Raw genomic sequence first — 14438 nt, forward strand, 5'->3', positions numbered from 1 at the left:
GGGGGGGGGTGCTCTGAGCTCAGGGCCTTGGGGGTGGCTGTGAGGGACAGAGGGTGAAGACTTTGGAAGGGGAGTGGCAGCCTCTGAGGGTGGGCAACCAGGCTGGCTCCTGTGCTGCCATTTATTTGTCCGGCCCGGACGTTGGATTCTGCAGCCACTGCCACCACCACGGTGGCTGCTTATTTTGGGGTGTTACATTCTGGCAGAGTGAGAAGCTGTTTGCAGCAGCTCTAAACCTCCGTCACCCGCGTCAGTGCCTCCCCAGGCCCCTGCGTCACTGGTATCACCACCACCTCCATCCCACTCCTCAGCTCCCACCTCCTCAGCCCCTGCCCCCTCAGCATCTGCCCGCAGGCCCTGGCCCTTCCCTGAAGCAGCCTGTTGGGTGTGGAGCCCTTGCTTCTCATCTGGGACCCTGTGCCCCTCCTTTCAGAGCAAGAGGCCTCCGCTGCCTTTCCAGGGAGCATCCTTTCCTGGGACCACTCTCCACCAGAGACTCTGCCCTGTGGGTGGCTAGCCTGGATCCTGCCCCCTACCTTGGGTCTAGTTTTTTCCTCCTCAAGTTCCTTCTTCTACAGGGGCCTCCAGCCCAAAGAGTGGCCTATGGGCTGAGAAGTTTGTTTCTAAGCCTTGGTACTCCAAGGTTTAATAGCCAGAGTCCTGGACAGTGGTCCCTCAGTGAACGGATACTTTTGGCTCTGGATACGTCAGCCTTCCGGGATCAATACCATGTTCTAGCCTCTCTTGGCTCCCTCCCCTGGTCAGTTCTGGCCATATCTTCTGGACAGGGTCATCTCTTCTTGACTCCCAAATGTAATTACTACTCTAGAGCAACTGCAACTGGAAGCCTGGGAGATGAAATTTGCAGAGAGAGCTGGAGTCCCTTTCTTGCCTTGACCCTGAAATAGCCAAACAGACTCAGCATTGTGGCTGGCCCAGCCCTAGGCACCTGTGTGCAGTTTCTCTCCCGTCTTTACCTCAAGGGCGGTGTCTCACACATTCAGGCGTGGTTTCTGCGGAGGATGTGACGACCTCTTAAAGAAAGGTCAGAGAGTCTCTCTGACATGGGCTTGATGCCCCTCTTTTCCAATCTGGGTTCCACCTTGTACTAGCTGCATGACCTGAGTCCACTGTGTCAAGTTTCTGGGGCTCCCTTCATCTGCAAATTGGGGGCCACAATACTGACCTCTAGGGGGTTATGTGTGTTGTGTTTAATGTATAAAGAAGTTAACATGTACAAATGCAGTGCCTGGGACAAAATAGGTGCTTCCTGGTTTCCTCCTACCCTGCTGTACTCTCCCCTGCAGCTCTAGCCAGCCCCTGCTGACTTTAGAGGAGGGGGTGAGCAGAGAGGGCGGGGGAGGCTGCTACAAAGGGCTTTCCTCTGTCCATGAAGTAGTGGAGGGATGAAATGAAGGCTTCTGAGAAAGACAATGAAGGCAAGCTGCAGAGATCTGGTCAGGAGGCCTGGGGTGCTCAGAAACTGACACTGCCCCTCCCCAGCTCTCAGCGGTGTTACCTGTGACATGAGGGGTCGGCTCTAGGTGGCCACCAAGGTGTCCCCCTTTCCAGCTCTGACACTCTGTGCATCTTGCCCCAGTCTCCACCGGAAATTCACAAAATGAAGGCCAGGAGCAGAGCTGTGGTCCTCGGGAGAGAGAGGAGGCCTGAGCCTGGAGGGAAGGAGTGGTGGTGAGGAGGTGTGAGAACAGGGGTGGGGAAGGGACATGGCAAGAAAGAAAAGGGCACACACTGGGCAGGGCAGGGACCGAGGGCGGGAGAGGGAGGGAAAGGCACAGCTCTCTAGTCCTCCAACCCCCCAGTCCCGCCACCTCTGCCCTGGAGTGCTCGCTCCAGCCCCAGCAGGCCTGGGGGCAGTGAAGCCCAGAGCCCCCCACTCTCCCCTCCTCCTTGCCTCCAGTGAGAGCCGCAGCGTGAATTATGGATGAGCTCCTTGGGTTACAGCTGCTTTGCACGGCAGTGGCAAGGGCCAGAAATGGCAACAGAGTCACTGTTATGCAGCAGCTGTTATGGAGGGGCACCCAGCACGCGGTCGCTCTTCAGAGAGCCTGCAGGGACCACTCTCATGGGCTGGGGGAGGTGAGCCCTGGCTGGGGGAGACATGGGAACAAGACAGAAGGAAGGAGCGTGGGGAAAGAGAAGAGAAGCAGTCTAACGCGGGCAGGTGGGGAGCAGGAGAGTCTAGGGAAAGAAAGAGGAGTAGGCACCCTTGCCAGCTCCTGCAGAGTTTACCCTCAAGCCGGAAGGAGCCCTGGTGCCAGGGGAATGGGCCATGCCTCTGGGGCCCTCTGAGATTGCACATCGTTCCCTCTGTCCCTCCTGGGGCAGCGGTCAGTGCGGAGGCTGGGGAAGAAGTCGGTAATCCTCCAGGGGCTGGTGGCCATCAGGGCTCACACTCTGGTGAGCTTAGGATTAAGGGATCAGAGAAGGATTTGGCTTCTTTTGGTGTCAAGTCCTTAGGGAGGTGGAGATCAGAGGGTGACTCTGACAGGAAGGGAAGTGCCCTGGCTGGGCATCAAGAGACTTTTCTGGCCTTTTCCCTGCCAACGCTTTGCTGTGTGACCTTGGGTAAGTCGTTTGCTCTCTCTGAGCTCCAATCATCACCTCAGTAGAACAGATGCTTGAACTAGAGGAATCAAGGGGACCTTTCCGGCTTTGAAATCTCCAGTTCTAAGCCCCAAACTTCAACTCCCATGAAACCCACTCAGGGTCCCCACAGTGCTTCCACACTCCACCTCTGCCTGGTTCAGATGAGGGGTGAGAGACATTGCTCCTCCACCCCACGTGGGTCTCAGAAACTCAGGAGGAGAAAGTAATCGTGAAACGCCGCACGGGGGAGGGGTGAGAAGGGCCGAGAAACGCGGAGGTGGTGTGAACGAATGGAACAGCAGCCGCTGTGTCACTGAGTATTACATCACACCCAGCCTACACACGCACGGGGCCCGGCGCTCACACACACGCGGAGGACAGCCAGCACGCACCGACGCAGCACCGACGCAGCGCCTGGAGGGGCCGGGGACACTCACGGTGGGGCCCAAAAGCGAGGAGCAGCACACTGGGAGTGTGGATCTTTCACCCCGCACCTGTGTGCTCCCCCCTCTGGAGGAGGAACACCAGGGCAGCTGGGATGCCAGCGTCACACTCAGGGCCTGTCGGTCCCGTGCATGCACACCTGGCTCAGCAGCACTGCATTTGGTGAGCACCTGGCTCACACCACTACCCAAAATCACAGACACATACACACATTCACACACATGACAACCTCAGGAGCGTGACACATCACATACAAAACCACCACTGGGCATGTGCAGTTCGCAGCCTTGCAGATCCCACACTCAAAATCACCAGCCCCTCAGTCTCTCCCAGGGTCTCTGAACCCCAGGGAGCCCCAGGATCTCAGGGTGCAGAAACAGGTCTTCCTCCCCTCTGCTTTCAAAAGCCTACGATGTTGCTTGAAGCAGAAGGTGTTCAGTCACCGTGTGCCCAGGGAATGACTGCCTGGCTTTGGGGGTACAGGCTCCCTTTCTCCCCAGGCAAAACTGCCAGAAGAAAATCCCCGGAGTCACCTGGAAATCATGAGAAAGTGTAGAGGTCAAGCTAGTTCCAGCCTAGAACTTTATCAGCTATAGTGAGGGCAGGAAGGTAAAGGCCAGGGATGATGGTAGGCCCTGCACCCCTATTAAAGTATGAGTACAGGCACCTGCACTCCACTCTCTGGTCCCCAGGCTCTCTGGGCCTGCTTTTTCATCAGTATCATAAGAAGGATGGATCATATTCAACCTTCAAAAGTTACTTTGGGAAAAAAAAAAATTTTTTTTGGCTAGATGAGGTAGCTCATGCCTGAAATCCCAACACTTTGGGAGGCCAAGGTGGGAGGATTGTTTGAGGCCAGGAGTTTGAGACCAGCCTGAGCAACATAGCAAGACCCCATGCCTATAAATTTTTTTTTTTTTTTTAAGGGAGTCTTGCTCAGTCGCCCAGGCTAGAGTACACTGGCGCAATCTCAGCTTACTGCAAGCTCCGCCTCCCAGGTTCACACCATTTTCCTGCCTTAGCCTCCCAAGTAGCTGAGACTACAGGCATCCGCCACCATGCCGGCTTTTTTTTTTTTTTTGTATTTTTAGTAGAGACAGGGTTTCACCATGTTAGCCAGGCTGGTCTCGAACTCCTGACCTCAGGTGATCCACCCACCTCGGCCTCCCAAAGTGCTGGGATTACAGGCGTGAGCCACTGCGCCCGGCCAAAATTTTAAAAAAATTAGCTGGATGCAGTGGCATGGGCCTGTGGTCCCAGCTACTCAGGAAGCTGAGGCAGGAGGACCGCTTGAGCCCAAGTGGTTGATTACAGTAAGCTGTAACCGTACCACTGCACTCCAGCCTAGGCAATGGAGCAAGACACCCCATCTCCAAAAGAAAAAAAGAAAAAAGTGTTTAAGTAACTGCGAATGAGGAGAGCCTGGGGTGTAAAATGCAGATTCCCAGGCTGTCCCCCCAGGAATTCTGCATCATGCCTAGGACTGGCTGGTGGCCTCACTTAGAGACCCACTGAGCCCTGACCCTTAAGGCCCCTCCCAGCACAGAGAGGCTCTGACTCTGCAAGGGTGAAAAGTACAGGAAAGTAGCGCACTAGGCACCAGGGGGCTGGCAAGACCAGACCCCAGGGTGAGTCCATTTCACACGGGCCTCAGATCTCCAAAGGGTCCCAGGTTACTTCCAGTCATTCTCCAGTAGAGTGACTTTGCCCTGAAGGGGACATTTGGCAATGTCTGGAGACATTTTGGTTGTCACAACTGGAGGCAGGGTGCTGCTGGCATCTAGTGGGTAGAAGACAGAGATGCTGCTAAGTGCCTTATATAGGGCTGCCTCCACAACAAGGAACTATCCGGCCCAACTGTCAATACTGAGGCAGAGAAACCCTGACGTTAGTCTTTTGACATTAATTTCTAGACAAGGTCAAACATGTAATAGTGAAAACAGGAATGAAAAGATGATCATTCTTCAAACAATTCACAGTGCTTTCTACAATGGCCTTTTGGCATTATTTTTTAATATACCAGAAGCCTCAGAAAGTGGAAATGGCCAGGCCACTTGAGGCTGTAACGTTGTCCCCTGAGCTCCCAAACATGGGAGCGCCAGGGCTCTAGGCCTTTATTTTTATTTTTTAATTTCTTCCCCCTGAAACAGGGTCTTGTTGTGTTGCCCAGGCTGGAGTGCAAGGGTGTGATCATTGCTCACTACAGCCTCCAACTCCTGGTCTCAAGCGATCCTCCTGCCTTAGCCTCTCAAGTAGTTGGGACTACAGGCACATGCCACCATGCCTGGCTAATTTTTTTTTTTTTTTTAAAGACAGGGGTCTCCCTATGTTGCCCAGGATAGTCTCAAACTCCTGGCCTCAAGCAATCCTCCTGCCTTGGCCTCCCAAAGTGCTGGAACTACAGGTGTGAGCCACCATATTCAGCCGGATCTAGGCCTTTACCAAGTGGGCGGGCTGGCACTCCTGCCCTGGAAGCCCACCTAGTAAGTTTTGCTTCCCCTCCCCACAGCTCCCGCCTCGGCCTGCCTCCTGCTGATGCTCCTGGCCCTGCCCCCAGCGGCCCCCAGCTGCCCCATGCTCTGCACCTGCTACTCATCCCCACCCACCGTGAGCTGCCAGGCCAACAACTTCTCCTCTGTGCCGCTGTCTCTGCCACCCAGCACTCAGCGACTCTTCCTGCAGAACAACCTCATCCGCACGCTGAGGCCAGGCACCTTCGGGCCCAGCCTGCTCACCCTGTGGCTCTTCTCCAACAACCTCTCCACCATCTACCCGGGCACTTTCCGCCACTTGCAAGCCCTGGAGGAGCTGGACCTCGGTGACAACCGGCACCTGCGCTCGCTGGAGCCCGACACCTTCCAGGGCCTGGAGCGGCTGCAGTCGCTGCATCTGTACCGCTGCCAGCTCAGCAGCCTGCCCGGCACCATCTTCCGCGGCCTGGTCAGCTTGCAGTACCTCTACCTCCAGGAGAACAGCCTGCTCCACCTACAGGTGAGCCTGCCCTGCGCCCACCCTCAGCCCCTTTCTGCTTTCCTCTCTCTGTGGGCCCCTCTGCTCCCCGACCCTGGCGTGCGTCCCTCCTCTCTCCCCAGGCCACCCTTCCTGCCTCAGCATCTCCATTTCTCTCTGTCTGTTTTCTAAGTTTCTGTCTCTTTCACATTCTCCAGGGGCTTTACTTTGTCCCTTCTGTATGTCTCTACCTGTTTAGGTCCCTTGCTGCTCCTCTCTCTCTCTCTCTCTCTCCAACTCCACAACCTTCACCTCTCTGTCTCTGCCTGTCTGTCTGTCTATCCCTTTCCATCCATCACTGCCTCTCTCACTAACTTGCCTCCCCCATCTGTCTTCTGCCTCTTCTGTCTGTCTCCCTTCACACACCCACTCTGCATACACCCCCATGTCTGTCTGCGTGTGTGTATCTGTCTCTTTCTCTGATCTCACGTGTTTGCCTTCAGGGTACTCTGCCTTCCCCCAAGGTCCACTGCCCAAAGGCCTTTGCAGCTGTTTTTCTCACCCACCCTCAAGTCTGCCCACATCACAGGGAAGTAGAGAGAGAAGGCAGAGCCACAGCCACTGGCATCCCACAGAAAGTTGCGCTTCTCTCCAATTCACTGGGTAATGGGACGGGAGAAGCCCACAACCCTTCTAGATTCTCGTTGTCCAAACCTGTCATCTCAATGCAGGGGAAGAAAGAAAAGGGTAAATCTCTGTTATGCAGCTGGAGAATGGATGCTCTGAAAATGGAAGGAATAACAGTAATTGTTATTTATTGTTATTATTATTGATCTAATTATTGTTTATTGTTGTTGTTATGCTGACTGTTTGACACGCAAATCCTCCCACTCCATTTCCCCAGGAAGCAATAACACACCCTCCAAACCACCCTGAGAGAAAATCTTCCCTTGGCTACAGAGCCTCTGGCTGGAAGGGGGTGAGGATATCCAAATTCTGCCCTCTCCCTACTGGAACCTGGAAGGTGCTGCCTCTGCCTCATCCAGGGCTAGTGCCTAACTAGTTACCAATCTGCTGGTTGGAAAATCAGGTCAGTGCTGATGATGCTAATGATAATAACAATAGCCATAACAATCTAACAAACATACTGAGCGCCCACTACGAGCTAGATGCTAAGAATACAGCAGTGAACAGAACAGACCAAACCCCCTGCCTTCGCAGAGATACCATTCCCATGAGGAGGGGAAGAAGTTAAATGCACAGTATGTTGGAGAAATATGTCTTCTGTTATTCTTACTGTTGCCTAAATAGTGACAGTAATAGCAGTAGCCACCACCACTTAGTGGGTACACAGGGTCAGTCCCTGTGCCAAGCACTTTACAGGTATCCACTCTGCCATTTACAAGTGTGTGGCTTTTTTTTTTTTTAACCTCCTCAGACCTCAGTTTTCTCATCTGTACAATGGGGGTAGCAGGAGCACCCACCTCCTAGGGATTTTGAAAGCATTAAATGCATGAATAATTTGTAAAGCACTTAGAATAGTGCTTGGCATACGGTAAGTGCTATATAAATGCTTGTTAAAATACTATTTTAAAAAAAGAAAGGAGCCTTATTTAACATTGGTTTCAGTGAAGTGGCCCAACTTGGACTCCATCCTGAAGATGTGGGTCAACTTCAAGGATTATACTGAGGTCATGAGTGAGTCCCAGACAACACCCTCCTTTTGTCCTCTTCCTAAATTTCCCAGCACCTCACAGTTTATGAAGTGCACTCAGCCACCTCATCTCATTTCTATAGCCCAGTTGGGAGATTATTTTTGCCTCCTTGTTAACAATGAAGAAGCTGAGGCTGGGGGGCCCTGAAGACTCTATAGAGATATAGTCGCCTCTAATCATAAATCTTTCAACCATTGTCGACGTGACTGGAGGCTTATGTCTTCTCACCACCACGTTCAGCCTCACAACAGCCTGGTGATAGGGACAGTTAGGGGCACTAGGGACATGGAACGAATGTTCCTGAGGCCATATAGCCAGGAAGAGCTGGTGCTTGAACCTCATGGTCTGGCTACAAGGGGACAGTACTCTGGAGTACTATTGAGCAGGCTCATGTTTGAAAGCACACACTTTGAACTCAGCAAGACCTAGGTTCAAATCCTGGCTCCTATATAACTTTGGACAAATTACTTAACCTCTCCCAATCTCCATTTCCTCATCTCTAAAATGGCAATCAGGATAGTACTAAATAATAACTTTTTTTTCTTTTTTTTTTTTTTTTGAGACAAAGTCCCACTCCATCGCCCAGACTGGAGTGCAGTGGTACGATCTTGGCTCACTGCAACCTCTGCCTCCCAGGTTCAAGTGATTCTCCTGCCTCAGCCTCCTGAGTAACTAAGATTACAGGCGTGCGTCACTACACCCAGCTAATTTTTGTATTTTTAGTAGAGACGGGTTTCACCATGTTGGCCAGGCTGGTCTCCAACTCCTGACCTCAGGTGATCCACTCGCTTCAGCCTCCCAAAGTGCTGGGATTACAGGTGTGAGCCACCATGCCTGGCCAATAATAATCCTTATTTAAGAAGTTTTGTAAGGATTAAAATGTAAGGCATTTAGCACAAGGCCATACTCTCAAGATATGGGCACTATAATAATAATAATTACTACTACTACTACTACTACTACTACTGAGATCAAATACTACTACAAATTGATCATGCATTTAATGCTTTCAGAATCTCCTTATCAATATATATTAGTTGTTTAGGAGGAATTTGGAGTCAGAGGTCCTGAGCTTGAATCCCTGGTCTGCTATTTTCTGACTTATTTAACTTTAGGCAGGTTGCTAACCCTCTCTGAACCTCACTTACTTTATCTACAAACTGGGAATAATGAAAATAATACCTTCCACCAAGAATGGCTGTAAATAGGAAACGAGTTAGTGTATAGAAAGCCCATAGTTCAGGCCTGGTACGGTCAAGTATGGCCACTTGAGGTCAGGAGTTCGAGACCAGCCTGGCCAACATGGTGAAACCCCATCTCTACTAAAAATACAAAAATTAGCCAGGCGTGGTGGCAGGCGGCTGTAATCCCAGCCACTAGGGAGGCTAAGGCAGAAGAATCACTTGAACCTGGGAGGCAGAGGTTCCAGTGAGATGAGATCGTGCTACTGTACTCTAGCCTAGGCGACAGAGCAAGACTCCATCTCAAAAAGAAAAAAAAAAAAAACATAGTTCAGTGCTGAAAAAATGTTATTATTATGATCCCATCCTCCATTGACTCTCGGGCCAAAAACAGCGATCAGGACCTGAGGTCAGCAAAGGCTTGGGCAGAGGGGACCTCAGGCGGACACTGGGGTCTTCTGAAATGGGAAGTGTTTGTTCTCCACACCCCTGGCATGAATGGTACCAGGCATCATGGGAAGGAAGCAACTTCACACTTGGCCTTTTATAGAGGAGATGGAAAAAACAGCCTCTGCCTGTGAACTGCCTGGTGGAGCTGGGCTGGGAGATGCCCCAGGCAGGTGAGGAAATATGTGGGTTGGGGTGAGATCTGCAGGGTACAGGTGTAACCCAAGATGGAGCCAGGCCTGCTGCCCTGAAGGGGAGCTCCACCAGAGGACCACAGCTTTTCAGATTGCGGAAGGTAGACACGGAGATGGGGTTGGGTGGAGGTTCTCAGGGACTGTCTGCTGTATGCCAGGCACTGTGCCAGGTGAGTTCATTCATCAACAGATATTTACTGAGTACCTACCACATGCCAGGCAATGTTCCAGGTGCTAGGGATTCAGGGGAGAACAGAAACAGTGGCCCTGTTCTCCCAGAGCATATTCCCTACTCAAGTGTAGACAGATGATAAAGACACTTGTTTTCTATTTTATTATTATTATTATTATTTTGAGATGAAGTCTTGCTCTCTTGTTCAGGCTGGAGTGCAGTGGCACAATCTCGGCTCACTGCAACCTCTGCCTCCCAGGTTCAAGTGATTCTCCTGCCTCCGCCTCCCAAGTAGCTGGGATTACAGGCATGTGCCACCATGCCTGGCTATTTTTTGTATTTTTAATAGACATGGGGTTTCACCATGTTGGCCCGACTGGTCTCGAACTCCTGACCTCAGGTGATCCGCCTGCCTCGGCCTCCCAAAGTGCTGGATTACAGGTGTGAGCCACTGTGCCTGGCCGACACTTGTTTTCTCTTTCAATCATTACAATGGCCCGCATGGTTTTTGTTTATTTTGTTTTGTTTTTGTTTTTGAGACAGAGTCTCACTATGTCACCCAGCTGGAGTGCAGTGGCGCAATCATGGCTCGTTGCAGCCTCACCTCCTGGGGTCAAACAATTCCCTCATCTTAGCCTCACCAGTAGCTGGGACCACAGATATGTGCATTCATGTCCAGCTAATTTTTGTATTTTTATAGAGACAGGGTTTCACCATGTTGCCCAGGATGGTCTTGAACTCCTAAACTCAAGCAATCCACCCGCCTCGGCCTCCCAAACTGCTGGGATTACAGGCATGAGCCACTGTACATGGCTGGCCTGAATGGTTTAAAAAAAGTCTTTATGCTCAAGCAGATCAGATCTCAGTTTAAATCCCAGCCGCACCTCCAATTTGCTCTATGGTTTTGTGCAAGTTATTTAACTACTCTGTGCCTCGATTGACCCATCTGTGAAATGGGGATAACCTGTACCTTGGGGAGCAGGGGTTGTGAGGATTAAAGGAGATACTACTGAGCTCAGCCCAATGTCTGATACGAAGTGAGTATCCAATGAATGGTAGCTATCCATGAACATTTACCAGGGAGGACACCAACTGAAGCCCAGCAAAATAAAAGCACAGTCCGAGGTCACCCAGCTAGTAAGGAACGTGACCTAGAATTGGCCCAGGTCTGTCTGACTCGAGTGCAGTTGTTTAGTAGTCTCTGGAGTTGGGAGCCACGTTACTGCATATTAGCTGTTGGACCCTAGGCGAGTCACTTCACTTCTCTGAGGCTCCCTCTCCTAATCTCTGAAATGGAGATAATAATAGTATCCACCTCATAGGGTTGTGACGATTAAGTTACTATATAGGATCTGTGTAGCACAGAGCTTGGCACATGGCAAGAGCTCAGTAAGTTACCTGCTTGACAATGCTGACGCCGATGATGACGATGATACCCATCCTCGACTGAGGAGCTCTGTGAGCGGGGGTGCCTGGCACAGAGCAGACACTCGGTACAGCTCTGTTGAATGAATGAGGCACATCCCAGAACTCACTAATTCATAAAACTCAGATGCGGATGGGATCTTAAAGATCACCTATCCCAAGGCCCTTGTTTCACAGATAAAAAGACCAAGGCACAGAGAGGTGCTTGGAGCTGGCCAAGGTCACACAGCCCAGCAGCTGATGTGATCAGTGTCAGAGCCAAGAGCTGGGAGTTTGGAGGGAGGCAAGGTTAAGAACAGGATGCTGTCAGGGAAGCGGGCAGGGATGCCGCGTGAAGATTCCAAATGGATGCAGAGAGCTGTGAACCGGCCGGTGGGGAGGCGAGGGAAATGTGGTTTTTGAAATGGAAGAGCATGACTTTAGCAGAGGCTCTCAGCCCAGAGGGAGGGGAGATAGGGAGGGGCGGAGGAAGAGCTAGGGCTGTGAAAGTCAAGAGCTTATTAATGCACAGAGAACGGTTTTAACAGGGGAGAGAGGAAGGACCGGATTTGAGAGCTACAGTCAAGGAAGTGGCAACGGGATCTGGCAACAGCTTGGATAGGGGGAGGGGGCAATGGACCCCAAGGTGGAGGCTCAGAGAAGGGAGGGGCAGGACTTTTTGCACAGAAACAAAAGGAGAGGAGAGGAGGTTGGAATCAAGAAATTGTGTGGGCCAAAACCTGGGGCTGTGGGTCAAAGGTACCTGAATTCCCTAGGATCTCTGAACCTTTGGTCTACTCTTCCTGACCTCCCGAGGTCCCCAAAATGTGAATTACCCCTGTTCCCTCTCCCCCCACCCCTGGCCCCTTATCGATCCTCTGACCATACATCTCTGGGTGTGTCCTACTCTTGCTGACACTCCATAAAAACAGGAACCCTATTTAGGTGTTTGAGTGGCAGGGATTCCAAGCCTACCCCCTGGATGGGCCTGGAAGAGAAAAAGAGCACCAGGCCATGGTGAGCCAGTCTGAGGCCAGGGAGGTGCAAGGAGCCAGCTCGAGGCCTGAGCCAGGATTTGGGGTAGTGGCAGCAGGGGGCGGAGAACGCTGGTGTCAGAGGCAGCCGAGAAGGTTGAGGGGGACGGATCTCAATGTGGCCAAGAGGAGGGCTCTTGGCAGGCTCAGTTCCTGTAGCGAAGAGGGCGGAAGCCAGATGGGAGGGGGCGAGAACAGGCAGGAGCACAGGAAGGTGGAGGCTGTGGGTGTGGGCTGGGAGTCAACGCCCTCCCCCAACCTGAGGCCTCCGACCAGGCTCCTGGGTGGCAGGCACAGGGAGGGGAGTGTCTCCCCAGGCAGTGAGGGAGGGAGAGCCACAGTCAGGGAACAGGCCTCCCGGGGTGAGCTGGCCTGAGCAGAGTGGATGCTCCTGTTCTGAGACCCGGACCTCCTGGAACCTGCTGACCACAGTGATGCCCTGCACAAGAAGGGAGGACCTCAAGGAAGTGAGGTCAGGGAGCTGAAGTCCTGCTCCCCTCGCTGGCAAGCCCTTATCTCTTTGAGCCCAGGTGCTCTCCTCTAAAAAAGTGAGATGGGCTGATGGGTGCCAAGGCATTAGCTCCCAAGTCAGCTGATCATCAGCTCACTAACCCTGGTGAGGTGGTTATAATGCAGAGTCCAGGAGTCCCCACTGCCACCGTGGGCCACACCCCCCACCACCCCTGCACCCCCGTTAATTCTGAACCATAGTTCCAAGGTCCTTTCCACACTAATGTGGCCTGATTAGGTGACTCCCTAACCCCAGGCAGGTGGGACAGCGCCTCTAAGGGGAATAGTAATACAATGCGGCTTCCTTCCTCTCCTCTCCTGCCGCCTCTGGGGGTGGAGCTGATGCCCCTCACCGCAATGCCCAGCCTAGTAGCAGGATTTTGGTTCCCCCAGGGAGCTCCTCTTTTAAAGAAAAGGGACAGGACCCAATTCTAACTGAGCCTCTGTTGTCATAGTAGCTACCATTTATTGATGGTTGACTATGCACTTGCCAGATACTGTACCCTTAACAGCATCTTATCATCCAGCCCTCCTTTAGCCTGCTAAGGGGGTTATACATAATAAGGAATGTTACACATACTGAGGAAACTGAGACTCCATGAGGTTAAAACTTGCCTAAAATAACACAGCTAGGGAAAAGGCAAGCTGGATTTTGAACCAGGACTGGAAGTGCTGAGTCTGTGGGCTTCATCACTCCACTGAATCCCTGTGTGCTGGGCATGTGTCCAGCACTGCCCTTATATGATCTTTATGTGAACCATCTTCTGGAATCCTCAGAACAAACCCAGGAAGTAGGTACACTCATCCCGATTTTACAGAGGAGGAAACAGGCAGAGAGAGATGACTGGCTTGGCCAAGTTAAGAAATAATGGCTAACAAACAAAAACAAAAATTAAAAAAAAAAAATGGCTAACTCACGGAACGCCACAAGGAAAGGTGTCCTAAGCACCTTCATACATGCTGCTTAATTTAATCTCCACATTATACAGATGAGGAAACAGAGTCACAGATATCCTGAGTGACTTGCCCAAGGTGGCATCAGTTAATGACAGATCCAAGATTTGAAATCAGAAAGGCTGGCTCCCCAGTCTCCATACTTCACCAAACCATAAGTTCTGAAACTCAAACTGTGGTCCTGCCATGGCCACATTGGCTTCCCTGGGGAACCTGTAGACATGCGGATTCCCAGGCTGCACCCCAAACCTCCTGAATCAGAAACTCTGCCCCCCACCCTGCCGCCCGCTCAGAGATCCGCAGGGGATCCTAATACACCGGAAAAGTTTAAGAACCACTTACCTCACCAATACCACTTTTTCCACAGCAAATAGGTTAAGAGGAGGCAGAATTCAAATCCAGGATGCAATGAATCAAAAGGTCAACCCTTTCTCTTCTGCCACGGTGCACCCCCTTCCCTCCCTCGGCCCAGGCCCCAGCGGGGTCCGCACCCTGCCTTAGGCCCACTCTATTCTTCTGTGTCCCACCCCACCCCACCCAGGATGACCTGTTTGCGGACCTGGCCAACCTGAGCCACCTCTTCCTGCACGGGAACCGCCTGCGGCTGCTCACAGAGCACGTGTTCCGCGGCCTGGGCAGCCTGGACCGGTTGCTGCTGCACGGGAACCGGCTGCAGGGCGTGCACCGCGCGGCCTTCCGCGGCCTCAGCCGCCTCACCATCCTCTACCTGTTCAACAACAGCCTGGCCTCGCTGCCCGGCGAGGCGCTCGCCGACCTGCCCTCGCTCGAGTTCCTGCGGCTCAACGCCAACCCCTGGGCGTGCG

The 14438-nt window shown here is 52.4% G+C and overlaps 1 protein-coding gene across 1 annotated transcript in view; it reads left to right on the top strand.

The window, feature by feature from the left end:
- The window catches only part of RTN4RL2 (reticulon 4 receptor-like 2), a 25487-nt gene that overhangs the window by 4695 nt on the left and 6354 nt on the right, over positions 1–14438 (top strand). Inside the window, exons 2-3 of the mRNA XM_011963572.1 lie at positions 5564–6045; positions 14156–14433. Coding sequence (XP_011818962.1) covers positions 5564–6045; positions 14156–14433 — 760 coding nt within the window. The remainder of the gene's footprint in view (positions 1–5563; positions 6046–14155; positions 14434–14438) is intronic.

Source organism: Colobus angolensis, unplaced genomic scaffold (assembly GCF_000951035.1).
Source record: "Colobus angolensis palliatus isolate OR3802 unplaced genomic scaffold, Cang.pa_1.0 Scaffold61, whole genome shotgun sequence".
NCBI lineage: Eukaryota > Metazoa > Chordata > Mammalia > Primates > Cercopithecidae > Colobus > Colobus angolensis.